Here is a 17,188-nt window from a genome sequence, read left to right as displayed (position 1 = left end):
TAGTCTCGTGTAGCAAACGAACTTTTGCCAATAAGAAGAAAAAAGCAAATGGAGGAAAATTGGTCATGTCCACCCATGTCCTTCGTTCTCAATTGAAAGCGGTTTAAAGAAAAAGAAAGGCTAGAGTATTGACTATCGAACCAGAATAGGGTATGTTGCATCTGCATTTAGTCATCGAACTTGAAAGACTTGCCCCCAGAGATATCGATGGGGCCACCACGGTACGAGCCACGCTTCTTCTTGTTCTTCTCCTTAGTGAAGCCCTTTCCACGGGTCACCGAAAGATCAGCGAATGCCTTTTCAGCATAAGCATAGGGAATATAAGTATTGGAAGGGTGGTCGTGAGGGAGTTCACTAAGGAGAGCCAGAGGTGTAGGACGGGCTCCAGTGTGCTTCCTCACAGGACCCTTTCCGGGAGCCGGGCTGGCACTAGAAGAGGTAGCTTCTAGAGCCCGCAGTGTGGTCTTGTCATCCGAATCTGAGGGTTGGACGGTGCCGCTGCTATCGGAAGACGAGTTCTGCGACGACGAAGCGTTGCTGGTGGCACTCTTCTCCTTTTCGTCATCGGAGTTGTCATCTGAAGAGGAGTCACTGGACGAGCTAGAGCTGGAACCGGATTCAGGCAATGGTGTCTTGGCGGCACTCTTCAAGACCTTCTTAGCAGATTTCTTAGCGTCCTTCTCAGACTCAGAGGAGGAGTCAGAATCGGAGTCAGAATCGGAAGATGGGTCGGATGAAGAATCAGACGAGGAGTCAGACGAGGAGCTCGAGCCTGAGGATGAAGAGCTGCTGTCGCTGTCGGAGGAGTCGGATTCCGAGGACGACGAATCCGAAGAATCAGAAGATGAGGATGAGGACGTCTCTGATTTGCGCGAGATTTTGGCTTTCTTTGTCTTGGGAGCCTCATCTTCAGATTCAGAGTCCGAAGATGATTCAGAGCTCGACTCGGCCTTCCGCTTGGTCCCAGTCGACTTGGACACAGGTGTAGGTGCAGCCGCGACTTCGTCTTCCTTTTCATCATCGGCATCGCTGTCAGAGGAAGACGAGGAAGATGAGGACGGAGAAGATTCTCTGGTCTGCTTCTTTGTCACTTTAGGAGCATCCTCCATCTCAACATCAGAATCACTGGATTCGTCGGAGCTGCTGCTGGAGCTGTCGTCACCGCTCTCGCTTGAGGAGCTGCTAGAGCTGCTGGAAGAGCTGGAAGAGCTGGAACTGGGAGAAGAACGTTTGGTTTGCTTCGTAGCACCCTTCTGACCCTCCCAGCTCTGGAAAAGTTCGAGCAACGATGGTACATTCTTCGAGTCGGCCTTAGAGACAGACTTCTTCGTCTGCTCTTTGGCAAAAGCCTCATTCGTAGACTCGAACCCATATTGAGAAAGGAAAGCTCCGATGGAAGCGATCAATTCCGGAGGCGCTGGGGTAGAATTGGCATCTTTGCTGACCTTGGCCTGTAAGATCAGAGTATTGTCAGCCAACAAGACCAGAAAAACGTATTTGCGCCAAAAATTGCCTGTCACTCTACCTTCTTCTTCTCCTGAGGAGTTTTCTTGACTTTCTGAGCCGCCATGATTAATCAGACCTGCACAATGGCTTCACTGTGAAGAAGAAATTGAGCGAGTCTAGCCGATATCTTTGTTCTTTCATTAAAAAGAGCAAAGAGAGAGAAAAAAAAATGGGGCAGAAAAAAAACACTAAAAAGGCGGTCAGTAGTATGGGCCTGGTCATTGGCTATTATCCATTGGCCTAGCTCTGCGTTCACGTGGGTCCTCGTGACATCCATGAATGATGCAGGTCGAAGTCGACCTGAGACTGAGAGATCATTAAAATAACAATAGAGATACGAGCATTTCAAATACACTGTCACCTTTGGTGGGAAGGAGACAATGGAATTGGTACTTGCTCCAAATTTTCCAAAACAAACACGAGTTCTGCGGAAACCGACTTACATGAGCAGGGATATTCTCCATTATTGACGATACTACACGAAGCAAAGCACTCCCATTATCCCATACCTAGTAACTAAGTGCTCCATAGGCACGAGCTCTCCGCCCGCTCTGAATTACTACTAGTGTCCGCAAGTGTCCCATCTCCGGTGGCTGATGAGCTAATTCGCTGACTTGCTCCTCTGCTTCCCCCGTGTGTAGAGGACAACATTCTTGGTCCTTGGAGAAAGGAACCAAAATACTTCCCACGGCCTCCTTTTCGATCACCTTCAAACTATCGCATATCGCATACCGCGTCTCTCGACCTCCGCCTCCTTAAACCTCCCATTCCGTACCGCCGCATGTCCGTACTGCTGAACCACCAGATATTGACAATGAACATCTAAATACACGGAGCCGTTGAGGGATCGAGATTGATAAGAGGTTCAAAGAAACCATGAGCGCCCGTGATCGCTCGCGTGGGCCCCCCTCTGGCGACTTTGTACCGCATAGGGAGCCCCGTCGTGTGGGCAATGGCGGATTCACGGGTCCGGGTGAGGCGACAACGTCAAGAGCTGAGAAATTTGAGGATGAAAAGAGACGAATTATTCAGAGTTGTTTCTCGAAAAAGGATAGTGACGGCTCATGTGCGTATACGCTTGCTTTCTGCCTTTCGCAAATCATCAACCCCTACCTGGTTCTGGCGGAGAGACTTCGGGAGTATTTTGATCTTGAGCTCCCTCTTCCCTTCCGTTCGCAGTTCTGGTGCGAATGATTCGCTCATTCATCAACGTCTATATAATTCTTCCGACTGACAGGTTTGCTACAACAGTGGTTGAGTCGTACATCACACACATTCGCATCACAGAAGATGCCGCATATCCGTCTACCCCCGCGCCGCCCAATTCACCTCCTGAGAACAAGAAGGTTCGAGTGATAGTCGTTGCTGTCCGAAGGTCCGGAAGAGTTCGTATGCACAAAGCTCGAGAAAACAATGATGGCACATTTTCTATTGGTAAGACTTGGATGCTCGATGATCTGTCTGCTGTTCAGTCATATACCGGATTTGTTCCCTCAACGCCAATGGAGCAACAACATAAGCAATGGGCTGCTACTGTTGGCTTTGTGGTGACAGTGGGGAAACCTTACTACTGGCATGCTCGAAGCTCCAAGGAGAAGGATTTCTTCATTGGCAGCCTCGTGAAGATTTACAGAAAATATACCGGCGGGAAACTCCCAAACCTTATTGGATTTGACGATCGTGAACGACAACTGCTTGCCGGGACGCCGTCTCCCGGGCCGCCCGGGTCGAGAGGTGGTGGTCTCCCTGGCGCTGAGAGAGCCTTCCCCGTGCCTCGATCACCGTCTTCGCAAGGCAGTCGCCCTCAGTCGCCATACACCGGTCGCGCACCCAGCCGTGACGGACCCAGGGAGTTCCGACGGCAGCCCTCCGAAGAACAAGTTCTACGAGCCCAGAGAAGCCGAGACCAGATGCAAAGGCCGTCCACCAGCCATTCTGGAAGAGTGCCTGCACCTTCGCCATTAGGGCCGTCTCCACAACCACTGCCAGCATTCTCCCCTGATCACCGTGATCAGCCTCCTCCGCGTTCGAATGAGCGTCTAACGACAGAAAACCGGGTCCCCAAGGTACCTGTTTTGGCTCCTCCAGAACCAAGGACCAAAGAAGTTCCCAGTAGCTTGTCTATCTCTACACCGTTGTCGCATGTCAAGTCAGATGCTAGTATTCAAGCTAGTGTCAGCCTAGATACGCGACCCCCGCCGCTGCCAGACAGTCAGGTTCCATCTGAGCCAAATCCCGTTCTTCAAACTGAGGAACCAAGTTCCAGTTTGCGCGATGTCGGCCACAACAAGGACATTCCCGCTGGTACCCCAGGCTCGACATCAACCGAAAAATCTAAACTTGCGCAACCTGCGGCAAGTGGCCTGGACTTGGACAAACCTTTGAATCCAAGTATGGAAAAATTATCAATTCGGGAGGCGCAGGAAGACCAATCACTTGGACCGGTCGCCATGCAGGCCCCTGATATACCGCCCGCGTTGCGACCAGCTTCATCGAGAAGTGACAACGTACCTAAACCATCAGTCACCCCTGAGGCTCCCGAGACGATACCTCCCCTTGCTCCCCTTCAGACAACAGAACCGAGCGGCCCACCGGCAGAGAAATTACCAAGCCCTCCTGTTCTCAGCTCCCCAGAGTCTTACAAATCTGTAGAGGAAGAGATGGATGCACACCGACCAGGACTTGGACCGATGATCAAGAAGAAACCAAGTAGGGATATTGCGGGGGCATTTCGCAAAGCTGCTACTGCATATGGGGCATTCAGACCCCGACCCGGTGGCGCTGGTGAAAGATTACTGGCAGCAGCGAAAAAACAACAAAGTATGTCTGATGAACCGGATGGTATTACCGGCGTTATTCCTGCACCCTCTCTCCGGGTTGGAAACGAGCCAGCCAGTGCGACTGCTTCTGCACCTGGTACGCCGGACAAGGAGGCACCGCCGCCCCTTCCATCACCCGTCAAAGAATTACCATCTCCTGTAGTGCCGACTGTAGTGGAGCCACCGACGGTTGAGATTACGCAAGCCGTCGCCGACGATGCTGCAACGACCATAACGGTGACCGAGGATGAAATGAGGGACAGTGCTCGAGATGCGGTCAAAATCCCCGCCGATGAAAGAGCAAGATCCGTTTCTCCTTCACCCAACGGCCGCCGCAGACGCCGGGAGGACAATACGATCAAATACTGTCAGGCTCTGGGAATCGAAACCGGCATCCTAGAAGGGCGAGGAGTCGATTTCGATGACATCTTGACTGATCTTGGCTGGAATGGTCGCTTGAACGACGAGAAAAAGATTGAGGATCTCGAAGCGGACATTCGCCGCGAGATAGGACGTGTCGAGGCTACGAGCTGGCTTGGAAACCTCGAGCAGCAGGAAGGCAAGGTCGACCAACTTGCAAAGCTAATTGAAAGAACCATTGAAGAGTGCGAAGAGCTAGAGGGCTTGCTAACTTTGTATTCGCACGAACTCAACGTAAGTTTTGAATCTGCCGCTTTCATTCTGTTCCTGTGTGGCTGTGAATTTCTTATTCTGATGGTTTCACAGACTTTGCATGACGATGTCTCGTATATTGAGACTCAATCCCAAGGTCTGCAAGTGCAAACTGCAAACCAGAAATTGCTTCACAATGAGCTTCAGAACCTTCTGAAAACGCTGTCCATATCTTCTGCTGATCTGCAGCCATTGAAAGAGTCCTCGCTCAGCAATCCGGATGGTCTGAGAGACACTGAAATGGCATTGTCGACCCTTTACAAAGCGATGGTGATGATCGATCCGGACGTTTGGCAAAACAAGAAGCGGTTGGTGGATGCTGCTGGGGAACAAGGAAGTGTTGGGGTGTATGCCGATACCGAAATCGGGCAAATGCGCGCGATCAAGGAAAAGAAGGAGGAGTATCGCGCGCAGTCTCGGATGTTCCTGCAGCGGCTTCGCCAGTTTATGGCCATCGCCTACAAGGTAGCCGAGCAGAAGAGGATCGATGCAGCAGCCAATGGGTCTAAAGACAGTCTCAAGTTGGACAGCGAGGCTCGAGCCTTTTTCCGCCAGGAGCTATGGATGTACAGTGCCTTGACACTCTTTGCCAGAGAGGTCAGTGCGCCGGAATGGCAGGGGTTGATCAATCTCTACGAACAACAAGCCAAGCTGCCTTACCAGAATGAATTCCGGGACAATGCCTTAGCGTGGAAGAGAGCCGCCCGAAAGCCTACTGGGGAGGAACAGGAGCTTCTCTTCACCCACCAGGAGAAAGAAAAGGAGAGCGAGGGGATTACAATGGCAGCGCGCAAGTTGACTGTGCGCAGAGGTAAGACCATGCGGGCCGCCGCTGGTCTGAGGCTCTCATTCGGGGAGAAGCAACATGGGAAGTTAGAGCCCTTTGAAGTATTTGCCGGCACTTTGCATGAGACCCTGAACATGATCTCCGAAGAGCAGAACTTTATCATTCTCTTCTTCCACTTGAGCTCGCTGGCTCATGTTGAGTTCCCTGACCTCGTGGCTTCTGGGAACCCGGATGAGCGCCCCCTACCTGATTTCAGGGCCCGACAATCGCATGACCCTGACCGTGGGATGGCCCGGAAAGTTGAGCAGATCATGGACGAGGTCTACTCGTTCTGGTCCAGTGACATGCAGAATCTGGTGGACTGGGCCCTTAAATCCGATCCTCTGTAAGTTTCAGAGAATTCCATCTTCGACGGCCCGTAATGCAAGCTAACCACGAGAGATAGACAAGGGATTGGAATCCTATCCGCCCTGGAGAAGGCGATGTCGGACTTTGACGACACGAACCAAGAGTTCATCATTCATTGTCTTCAGAAGCTGCACTCTCGTCTCAACGGGCTGTTTAATCGGTTTGTGGATGAACAGATTCGCGGCATCGAGGACACCAAAGTCAAGGTCAACAAACGCAAGGGTGTCATCTCGTTCATGCGAGTCTTCCCGCACTTTTCGGCGGCGGTGGAGAACATGCTCTCCCAGCCGAACCAGGAATTCTTTGACATCCGGGTGAGTGTCCACGATGCTTACGACCGCATCAATCGGGCGATGTGGGAGTCCCTGAAGTTTATCGCCAAAGAGGCCCCGACCGGAGCCGGGGCCACTGGTGGGGATCACGAGGACAAAGAAGTCTTGAATTATCACATCCTCCTCATTGAGAACATGAACCATTATATTGAAGAGGTGGACGTGCGGGGCCTTCCGGTATTGGAGAGATGGCGGGACCGGGCACACCAGGATTACGAGGAGCATCTGAAACTGTATCTGGACCTGGTGATCCATCGGCCCCTGGGCAAACTGCTCGAGTTCATTGAGTCTACCGAAGGACTGATGGCCGGCGGTGGGAACCCAGCAGACATCTCCAGTCGCCCCAGCCACACGCGCTCGGTGGCGAAGAAGGTCTTGGCGATGTATGATGGCAAGGAGATTCGGCGGGGCATTGAACTGCTGAAGAAACGGGTGGAGAAGCACTTTGGCGATGGCGACGATACGGGACTCAGTCGGAGCCTCGTGATGAAGGTCCTTCACGAGTGCGAACGCCGGTATGAGGAAGTGTATGATCGGACCCGACGGGTGCTGGATGCGGTATACGAAGGACAGCTTGAGCTGGAATGGCGCAAGGAGGACGCGATAGCGATGTTCAAGCGATGAATTGCTTGGGTGTTTATTTTTTTTTTTACTCTGTTTGTTTTCAAAATTTGTTGTATCCCAGGCCTCTCCTGTTCTTTTGCCTGGGCTGCGAGGTAATGGTGGACCTTGTGATGATTCCAAGAGGTCGTGGCGCATATGGGGGGTGTTGGTTGGCAGCATTTGTCCTGGACTTGTATATCTATCTAGCTATCATCGGGTTTACCTTGTGTGTCTTTTTTTTTTTTTTTTCTCTCAGCTGTTCGCATATACCATTTCTCGTTGGTTGTTGTCGTGTTATGGGATGGTAGAATTTGCCACGTAGAGATGAATCAATAGAAACCTGTAGCTCTGAAAAGCACTGCGTTTAACTATATCAATCGGGCCTCGCCAGGATCTGGATTCCTGTCGAAAAAAAAAAAAAAAAAAAGGCAGCATGAGCCATCAACTCCATCTACGCAAAAGTGACTTTCACGAACATGTTCGCCGGCCCGTCTGTTTCAGATTTTGATTGACGATCGATATATATCTAGGTAACTGATTAACTACTCCGTACTGGAGCTTTGTTTGTTTTTTTTGGTTGGTCGGGATCGAAATAGCATCAATGGCTGGACATGTTGAAGTAAGTCAGTACTTCTTTCTGTATGGATCTGGGATCTTCGGGTCTGGTTCAGGGGCCGAGACTGCAGCCATGGACTATTTGATCTCTTTTATGACTCGTAGCAAGTGCTGAGCACTGACAATATTGACCCGGAGAACGTGCGGGCAATGGAAGTCCTTCCAGTCAGTCAGTCAGTCAGTATGGACGGGAGGATGGATCGATGGCCGTGGAAGATGACTGGAATATCTTCATCATGGAAACGTCAGTCATAATGTTTTGGTTGAGCCTTCAATTGTTAGAGAGAGAGAGTGAGAGAGACGACAGGGCTTCATTTCCTCTGGAGCTCAGGCCCAGTAACGAAAATACATACTAAATAGATCGATTATTAAAAATAAGATCAATGAACCAAATCCGACGATCGGCTCTTGTTCCTTTCGTCGTTCTCCCTCGATTCTTCGAACCCTTTTTACAGTCTTGACTTGGACTGACTACCTAGTTACTACTACTACTACTACTACGACTACTACGGAGTATCTACTGTCTCTTTTCTTCCTTCTTTCAATCCTTCCCACATCCTCTCTCTCTCTCTCTCTCTCTCTCTATCTACGATTCTTTCAATCTGGTAAGTCTATCTGTCTATCTGTCTATATCGTCTTTCTCCACATGTCGTCTACTGCTCCACAGCCCAGTAATAATAATTGCATCCACTGCTATCAAGGGGGATCCCGCGCGGAGGATATCATCGCAACAGATGGCGCAAAAAATATTGACACTTTGCACTTCTGATGATTAGACGAGTCCGTTGACTTCTCTACTGATGATGGATCTCTGATATCAAAACAACTCTAGGTACCTTGCGACCTCTCTCTCTCTCTCTCACCAGCCTTCGAGATCATGATCCCCCCCGTCACCGACGCTCGTTTTCTAATTTGAACTTCAACGACGCACACTACTTCCCCCCCAGCTGCGGTTTCCTCGATGTCTGGCCAGCTCACGAATTAATTAATATTTCCTCCCTCCCCCCCTTGAACTTCGAACTCCAACCTCCATCTCGTCGATTGCATCGAGTACGATTCGAACCACACGCGCAGTCCGGCATCGCACAATCCTCGAGTCCAGACAGGAGTGCAGACAATCACTCGCATGTAGCGGCCCCCCCCCCCGGCCCTCATTCCTTTCAACCCACCATTTCCCACCCCTCAATTTCCCGCGTTCCAAAGTTTCCAAATCGCTCTTCCATTCTCTGCTTTCACCAATAGGTGTTCCCGCTACCTTGTTCCCTCTCAACGGCCGTTGACGACCGCTGCGGGGCTTGTCCTGTTGTCGCTGCGTTTCCATAACCAGATATGCCCTGGCGGCCTCTGCCTCGAATTGCCTTCGCCGTTGCCATCTACCCGTTCCAGCCGTCGACCCCCGCCGACTTACCGCTAGAGCTAGGCGATGAACTGTATATCATTGAGCAGGGGGGTGTGAATGGGGAATGGTGTCGTGGCTACCTGGTTGCTCCGCCCTCGTTGTTGGCGGGCTTGACGAGCACCAAGGGCCAAACACTGGAGGCGAGGGTGTTCTCCGGCATCTTCCCTCGCAATTGCGTGGAGATACGGGAAGTCTTGGACAATACGGATGGACAGAAAGCGCTGACGAACGGAGACCGGTGGAGCGTCGACCGCGGCGATAGCTTGGGGACCGACGCAAGGAGCAGCGTGGCTTACTCGCAGGATGACGAACACTTGGCCGGCGAGGTGTCGGACGTCATCATCGCGAAGAAGGGGAAACCGTCGCAGATCTTCATCCACCGGCTCGACGACGGCCAGACCAGCCCGGTCTCCGTCAGCCATGTCCTCCGGTCGTCCTCGCTGCCCCTGACCCCTCTGACCCTGACCCCCGTGCGTGACCCGAATGCACCCAAGCCGGCCGCCCCCGTGCCGATGCTCAAGATCGGTGACGAGACGCCCACCTCGCTGTCCGAGCCATTGATCGACGAGATCGCCTCATGTCTGCGCGAATGGCACTCCACCAACCTCCACGAACTGTTGCTGGCTCGCCAGTACGATGTGGTTGCGAAGATGTCAACCCTCGCTCAGGAGCTGGATTGTGCACGGAGACAGCTCTTGCACAATGTGCTGACGGCTCAGGAGAAGGAAGTCCTGCGCCATGAGGTGGTTTGGAAGCTGGTCCGTGGGAACAAGATGCTGGGTGGAGACGTGATTGTCCGAGACCCTGACCAAGGGGGTCGCTTACTGACCGGCGAGGACTCGGCTGTCCAACTGACCAAGCTCCAGTCCGAGATGAGCATGCTGGAGGAAAGTCCCACGCAGCACTCCGAGGCCGCGACCCTCCATCATCTGCTTCTGGAGGTCAATGCTGTCTCGGGCAACGCCCCCGGCCCCGTCGTGCTCGCCGTCCACCTCTGCTCTCAGTCTGATAACGGCACCATCATCAAGCCTCTGTCGGAGACGTATCTGTTGGATATCCCGTCGCCTGAGTCCTTTGCTAGCATGGGCCTGAGCAGCAAGCTGAAAACCCTGTTTACAGATCTGTCCGCCACGGATATCGGCGAGGGCTCGGCCAACGGCCCCAAGCTGTACCTGATGGTGGAGGTGCGAGCGCCGGAAACACCCATCACCGGCGCCCCTCTGCAGTCCAGGCCATCCTTGTCGCGAGGCAGTTCTTCGGCGGTCAAGTCACCCGCGTCCGCCCACCAGGCGGGCAAGAGCAGCCTTCGAACGCGCCGCAGCATGATCTGGAGCTCGAAGCCTCGAGGCATCCAGAGTCCCGAGCAGGGGAAGGAATCCGCTATAGGGCCACCACCTCAATCGGCCGACAGTACCGCCAGCAATCGAGACCGGACCAACAGCCAACCGACCAAACCTCCAGCGACCCTGCGCACCCTCGGAGTCGGCCTTCTGGAAGTGTCGCATATCCTTCGACAGGAGAAGGATACCGAACAGATTGTCAACATCTGGTCTCCTTCGGCGGAGGGTGAGGAAGGGGTTGCACAGGTGGATGGATTTGATGGATTGATTCGGACACTGCTCCCCAGCGCAACCGGCCAGTATGTGAGATCCGACCGTGCAGCGCGAATACATCTCCATCTGTATCCCTTTGTAGACTGCGATTCCGATGTGCTGGTGCGCAAAAACCCCACCATCATGCACAATGTCATGCAGACGAAGAGGATCGGTTTCTCTCAGGCGCCAACGAAGCCGCGATCCGACATCTACATCACCGTCTCTCATGCCACTTTCCCACCGGAGGCTCTTCTATCACATCCCCAGGCTGGTCAGCTTCCGGTTCCGACCAACACGGGCCTTCGCAATCTCCAATTGACTCTGGAAGTGCGCACCGCCAGTGGCGCCCGGGTAGAGAAATGTGTGTTCCCCTCGTCCAACAATATAGCACAGACGGCATGGCGCACCACGATCACCGAACGGGGCGTACCGTGGAACCAGACCATCCGTCTGAATGTGCCTACGGATGAGATTCCCGGGTCTCATCTGATCATGAGCATCGCCGACGCGCCCGAGTTCCCGTTTGCCCTGGCTTGGATGCCTTTGTGGGACAGCCAGGCCTTCATACGAGATGGTCCGCACTCCCTGCTTCTGCATGCCTACGACAAGCACACCTCCAACATCGAGAATGGAAAGGGCGCCTATCTGTCGCTCCCATGGAGCTCACTCGGCAAAAACGAATCGGCCAAAGACGAAGCCATTACAGGGCCACTGGCCACCTTACGCCTCGAGACCTACCTTTGCAGCACCGAATACTCACAGGATCAGGTGATCCTAAGCCTGCTCAACTGGAGAGAACGCCCCGTGGATGAGGTGCTGGACACTCTGAAGAGGGTCCACTTTGTGCCAGAGATTGAGATCGTCAAGCAGCTCCGCAATGTGTTCGACGCACTGTTTGGAATCCTGGTGGAAAACGCGGGAAATGAGGAATATGAAGATCTGATCTTCCAGGATCTCGTGACAGTGCTCGGCATCGTTCATGATCGTCGGTTCAACCTTGGTCCGCTGGTTGACAACTATGCCGACACACAATTCAACTTCCCCTTTGCGACACCCTGCTTGATTCGAAGCTATCTCCGCCTCCTCCAAGCCAGTGCGGATGTCCAGCAGTCGCGTCACTTGCGCGCCACATTCAAGGTCGGGCGCCATGTGCTCAAGTTCATCATCAACGCTCGGCAGCAGCAGAAGGCCAAAGAGGAAGGCATCGGCATCACTCGGGTCCAGTCCACCTTCAACCGGGACTTGCATACCATCTTCAAGTCGCTGGAAGTTCTCATGAGAAATCCGTCGCCCGCCATGGTCGGAAGCAAAACACTTGTTGTCCAGCATTTTCATACGTGGCTGCCTGAACTATCCAAGGTCATTGGGCGGGACGAGATCATCATGATCGCCCTCAGCTTCATGGACTCATGCAGCGATGTCAAAGGCCTCTTGGTCCTGTATAAGCTGGTCTTGATCCGGCACTACACACAGCTCGAGATTTTCGATTCCGGTCAGGAGAGACGAAGCCTGGTTTCGAGTTGCATTGGCTGGCTGGAACCCTACTGGGGAGCCACGGGGGCCGTTTCGGATCAGTATCGAGATCAAGTCCGCTTGAGCTGCGCGATTGTGGCGCAGCTGTTGAAGCAGCCCAATCCGTATCTATACCATTTCATGCCGAAAATCGTCTCGTCGTACTACTCCATCATCCCAGACGGTGTGGAGGAGACTGACTATCTTTCTCTTCTTTTCAGCAAGTCCTTCCCCTTCCAAGTCAAAGCTTGTAAGACCAGTCAGAGGTTCGACGAGGCACTGGTGGAGCTCTCCGCGATTATGGCCGCGACAGCAGCGATTCCCAACCCCAAGAAGCCACCGCTCAAGGGGCTGGACCTTTCCACGTTCATCACACAAGCCCTGGAGGTCCACAATTCCATCCTGAACTGCGAAGCTTATCCCGAGAGCTGGCTCAGTGTTCATGTTTACAATCATCGGGCGACCGTGAAAAGCCTGGAGTATCTCGCCACCCTCATGACTAGCAAGTTTCTGCCTGCGCCGGAGGATGCAGAGAGCTTTGATACCAGGCTGTGGGAGAGTTTCTTCATGACTTTGCTGAAGGTCGTGTCCAGCGATGCATTGGCTTTGGAAACGTTTCCGGAGCAGAGACGACGGGCCATCTGGAAGATCGCGGGCGACGTTCGCGAGCACGGGGCCGAGCTTCTGCGCTCCAGCTGGGAAGCCATCGGCTGGGATACAACAGATGATGATAGGGAGCGCTATGGCCTGAGGAAGCTCGGCGGTTATCAGGTCCAATATGTGCCTGGTCTTCTGGCTCCCATCATTGGGCTCTGCCTCAGCGTCCATGAGGGGCTACGACACGTCGCGGTGGAGATCCTACGCACAATGATCCTAAGTGAATGGGGCCTGAATCAGGAACTTTCTGTCATCGAAACGGAGATCATCTCCAGTCTGGATAACCTGTTCAAGACCAAGAAGATGAATGAAAGTATCATCCAGAAGCTCTTCGTAGGCGAACTCCTCGAGTATTTTGAAGGCTGCGCTGCCTTTGATGAGGATCTGTCCGAGGCCGTCAATGGCCTCATTGCGACGGTCGATGAGCTACTGGACCTGTTCGTCGCCTCCCAGAGTGGATCCATGGCCGAGAGTATGCACACGCTGAGACTGATTGAATACATGAAGGACATGGGCCGCGAGGATATCTTCGTCCGCTACGTCCATGAGCTAGCGAACCTGCAGGCTGCTGCAGGGAATTACACAGAAGCTGGTCTTGCTCTTCAGCTGCACGCGGACCTCTATGGTTGGGATCCGCGACTAGCCTTGCCCGAAGTGCTCAATCCGGCGTTCCCGGAGCAGACGTGCTTTGAGCGGAAGGAGTCTCTATACTTTTCTATTATCCAGTATTTCGAAGACGCACGGGCCTGGGCTCATGCGCTTGTGTGCTACAAGGAGCTTGCCGAACAGTACGAGCACACGGTGATGGATTTTGCTAAGCTCTCGCGAGCACAGAGCTCCATGGCGAAGATCCATGAATCCATTGCCAAGGAGGAGAAGCAATTCCCTCGTTACTTCCGCGTGGTCTACAAGGGCCTTGGGTTCCCCGCGACGTTACGGGATAAGGAGTTCATCTTTGAGGGGTTCCCCCACGAACGGATGGCCACGTTTGTCGATCGCCTGCAGAGAGAGCATCCCTCGGCCCAGATAGTCTCGTCCGGGGAGATCCAGGACTATGAGGGGCAGTTCTTGCACATTACTCCGGTCAGTGCTCACCGGGACATGACGCATCCGGTCTTTCAGCGGTCAAAGGTGCCGCAGTCTGTCCGCGACCATCTCATGATCTCGGAGCCTTGCCGATTCTCGTCGACTTTGAAGAGACATGTGCGTACCGGACATGTGCAGGAGCAGTGGGTGGAGAAGTCTCTGTATACCACCGCGGAGGCGTTTCCTAATATCCTACGCAGAAGTGAGATTGTCGCCGTGGAGGCCGTCGCGTTGTCGCCACTCCAGACGGCCATCGAACGGACATGGCGGAAGACCCAGGAACTGTCGCTGCTCCAGCGGCGAGCTGCCTCTGGGGAGGATACGGGCTTGTCCGGTTTGACGGAGGCGCTACAGCAGTTGCTTGACATGGCCTCTCCGTCGCCAAGTTGCGTGGCCCATTACCGCCAGTTCCTCTCTGGCGACGAGGGCAAAGGCGAAGGTGAAGACGAGGACGGAGAGTCTGAGAAGCCCGTGGAGATAGTCGATCCGATGAAGAATGCCTTGGCCGTAGCTCTGGTCGATCATGCCCTGGCCATCAAGCATGCTCTCGCGCTGTACTCGCGACCAGCGCACCAGGCCACCCAGGCCGAGCTCCTGCGGCAATTTGAAGAGGCATTCGCGCCAGAGCTGGCCTCGCTCAGTCCCATGGTGGTGGACACGCCCCAGACGACGGCGTGCCAGTCTCCCAGCCTAGTAGACAGCCGTCAGAGGTACGCGCTGCAGCGGTCGATTAGCCCGGAGCAGGAGCTGATGCGTTCCTCGTGCAAGCACGCTCGCAAGCCTTCCGAGAAACCGTCTGTCAGCCAGCGCATCAGCATCATGAACCCGTTCAAGCGATCAAACCACGCGGCCAGCGGTTCGGTCGCCACGGTGCTAGACCTCAAGGCGGAAGATGCCGACCACGACGCCGAGACGGCTACCATCAACAGCCGCACCACCGCACACTCGCAAAACACTCACACCAAGCGCCGGAGCTTCTTCGGCGATACGGTGCACAAGCACGGCTCGTCGGTGTCCATCGCCACGGGGGCGGGAGCTCCCGCCGAGGAGCTCCAGCCAAGGGACCGGTCGATCAGTACCTCTCATTCCCACCACACGGCCGCACAATCGCATGACGCCCGCAGCCGCAGTGATTCTCAGCACCATGAGCGGCCGCCCACCGCAAGCACCAAAGCCAGCGTGGCTCGAGCAGCGTCGGTCCGGGACCGTCAGCAATCGGTGCAGTCGCCCGAGCGCGGCAAGGCCAAGGTCGGCTCCCCGAACGGCCACTCCCACAGCCCATCTCAGACGGGCGGGGTCCGCAATTCGGTCATGAAGAGGCTGAGCCTGCTCAAGGGGGTAGGCCGGAAGACCAGCCGTGTGGAGATCCGGGCGCAGAACAGCATGGTCGTTCACGAAGAATAATAATACCAATCAATCCGACCCTTTTCCAAATCAAATCCTTACACGACCGATCTCCTGCTCTAATTCGTTTTTAATGTCTGGACATTATCTCTTTTTTTTTTTTTTCTTATTAAACGAGGTTACTGTTCCACAGCGTCGTCTACGCCTCATGCATAGCCTGCATTGCAGCGTTTCTACTGTATCTTCATACACCCCATTTTCTTCTCTTTCTATCTCAGTTGGGATATACTTTCCTCTTCTCTTCTCTTCTTTTCTCTTTTTTTTTTTTTCTCTTCTCCACCTGTGCCTTATCCTCGCACCTCACCCACCTTTTTCTTTGACATGATTGCTATACTCGTTTCTGATACCTCTGCACTATCTACCTGAGTAGTAAATAATGGATGTCGTTGCTGTATACTAATCATAATTCTACCAATCATGACTTGCTCTGTAAAAATCGTCCCCTCCCTTCCCGCGACCGGCGGTGGTCGGTGCGGTAGCGGTCGCGAGGGCGGGCGTAGTAAGTAGGCTGCTGCTGGCTGCGTCGAGGGCAAATGTCGTGGTTACCGGCGATGACGAGCTTGAAGGGGGGGAAGAAGGGGGGGGTGCGGATTTGAGGAGCGCCGGCCGAGGTTTGGTGATATCGCCGGTGTATAGGTGGTTGTTGGTGAGAGGAGATGGAAGGGATTTGGATTTGGGGATGTACTCCGTACGTCATGGGAGAAGGAAGGGAGTGGAGAAGATCGATAGATTCAAATGTGCACCAGCCACCAAGTTGAGTAGATAGACAGTAGTGAGTGAGTACGAGGAAATTGAAAAGAAAAACACATAATCCATTTTGAACGTAACTAGGGTCATTCCCCATTGAAATTGACAGCTCAGAGCTTGCTTCTACAGAACACTTTGCACCCGCAGGATGCCCCAGAATTTATTCATGACAGTGATTTTCTTTCTGGGAAAACATTTTTGCTGGCAAAAACTCCGAAACCACCCGTTTACACGACCTTTCATTGACTAGATAATTTTTAAAAGGGGAGAGGGGGAAAAAAAAAGAATCTCTTCTTTACTTCCGGATGGCACGCTGGTAGAAAGCCAGCTCCTCGCCCTCCAGGATGTACCCGTCCACACGGCCGCTCTGGCCGGGACGAGAGGCAATGACGGCGTACAGGCGACCGGACTCGAACTGCTTCTCAATGGCACCCTCAACCTTGCCGTGGTCGGCGAAGCGGGCGGCCTGCTTCTTCTCGACGCTGTTGCTCTTCTTCTCGGGGGCGGCGTCGGTCTTCTGCTGGCGTCTCCGGCCGAGGGGCTGGCCGTAGTGGGCCTCGTACCATTGTCTGAAGGGAGCGGCATCAATCTGAACGACGGCGGACTTGGTCAGGGTGTTGGTGCGGACCAGTTCGTTGTTGGAGGGGTGGTAGGCCACAACGATCACACGGGTCTTGCGGGAGACACCCTCGGAACCCCATGAGAAGTTACCGGTCTCGAGACGCAGAGCACGGAACTTGCGGTTGCCACCACGGGTGCGGACCAGGTGGATTCTCTTAGCACCAATACGGGTGTTGGCGGGCTGGCGACCCTTCTCGAACGCTCTGTATTATCAAAGAATACCTGTAAGAATGATGGCTTTGTTTTTTTGGGAGAGGGGAGGGGGGGATGTTGTGTATTTTGGGTTTGTCTTGCTTGGAATCATCTTCCATACCTCTTCTTGCGGTAGGTGGCCCTCTTCGCACCGGTGGCCGAGCGCTTGTGACGGGAGTCGCGTGAGATACCCATGTTTGCGGTTGATGGAGGGAACTAATTGTCGACAGAAA

The 17,188-nt window shown here is 53.7% G+C and overlaps 4 protein-coding genes across 4 annotated transcripts, besides 8 other annotated features; 2 read left to right on the top strand and 2 right to left on the bottom strand.

Annotated features, from left to right (window-relative positions):
* Nucleotides 1-167: 167 nt before the first annotated feature.
* On the bottom strand, nt 168-1,570 carry ACLA_030400 (nucleolar and coiled-body phosphoprotein 1 family protein; the record flags this gene model as incomplete). The annotated part of the gene is made up of 2 exons (XM_001269732.1): nt 168-1,451; nt 1,526-1,570. 2 exons carry the CDS (start codon nt 1,568-1,570, stop codon nt 168-170), a joined length of 1,329 nt encoding a protein of 442 aa, XP_001269733.1.
* Nucleotides 697-722: a microsatellite.
* Nucleotides 1,192-1,215: a microsatellite.
* Nucleotides 1,571-2,382: 812 nt separating the features above from the next.
* ACLA_030390 (GTP-Rho binding exocyst subunit SEC3) lies at nt 2,383-7,148 on the top strand (the record flags this gene model as incomplete). The annotated part of the gene is made up of 4 exons (XM_001269731.1): nt 2,383-2,690; nt 2,744-4,979; nt 5,052-6,169; nt 6,230-7,148. The coding sequence occupies 4 exons, from the start codon at nt 2,383-2,385 to the stop codon at nt 7,146-7,148; spliced, it is 4,581 nt and encodes a 1,526-aa protein (XP_001269732.1).
* A 757-nt stretch (nt 7,149-7,905) lies between these two features.
* Nucleotides 7,906-7,925: a microsatellite.
* Nucleotides 7,926-8,222: 297 nt separating this feature from the next.
* Nucleotides 8,223-8,252: a microsatellite.
* Nucleotides 8,224-8,252: a microsatellite.
* Nucleotides 8,253-8,300: 48 nt separating this feature from the next.
* Nucleotides 8,301-8,330: a microsatellite.
* Nucleotides 8,302-8,326: a microsatellite.
* Nucleotides 8,331-9,071: 741 nt separating the features above from the next.
* ACLA_030380 (guanine nucleotide exchange factor DCK1) lies at nt 9,072-15,395 on the top strand (the record flags this gene model as incomplete). Its single annotated transcript, XM_001269730.1, has 1 exon — nt 9,072-15,395. The coding sequence occupies one exon, from the start codon at nt 9,072-9,074 to the stop codon at nt 15,393-15,395; it is 6,324 nt and encodes a 2,107-aa protein (XP_001269731.1).
* Nucleotides 15,396-15,623: 228 nt separating this feature from the next.
* Nucleotides 15,624-15,672: a microsatellite.
* A 765-nt stretch (nt 15,673-16,437) lies between these two features.
* Nucleotides 16,438-17,150, bottom strand: ACLA_030370 (40S ribosomal protein eS8; the record flags this gene model as incomplete). Its single annotated transcript, XM_001269729.1, has 2 exons — nt 16,438-16,966; nt 17,077-17,150. The coding sequence occupies 2 exons, from the start codon at nt 17,148-17,150 to the stop codon at nt 16,438-16,440; spliced, it is 603 nt and encodes a 200-aa protein (XP_001269730.1).
* Between the last annotated feature and the right edge of the window lie 38 nt (nt 17,151-17,188).

Source organism: Aspergillus clavatus, genomic scaffold, assembly GCF_000002715.2.
Source record: "Aspergillus clavatus NRRL 1 1099423829805 genomic scaffold, whole genome shotgun sequence".
Lineage (NCBI taxonomy): Eukaryota > Fungi > Ascomycota > Eurotiomycetes > Eurotiales > Aspergillaceae > Aspergillus > Aspergillus clavatus.
Note: the sequence above shows the minus strand (reverse complement) of the source record. Positions and strands in the feature narration are given on the sequence as shown.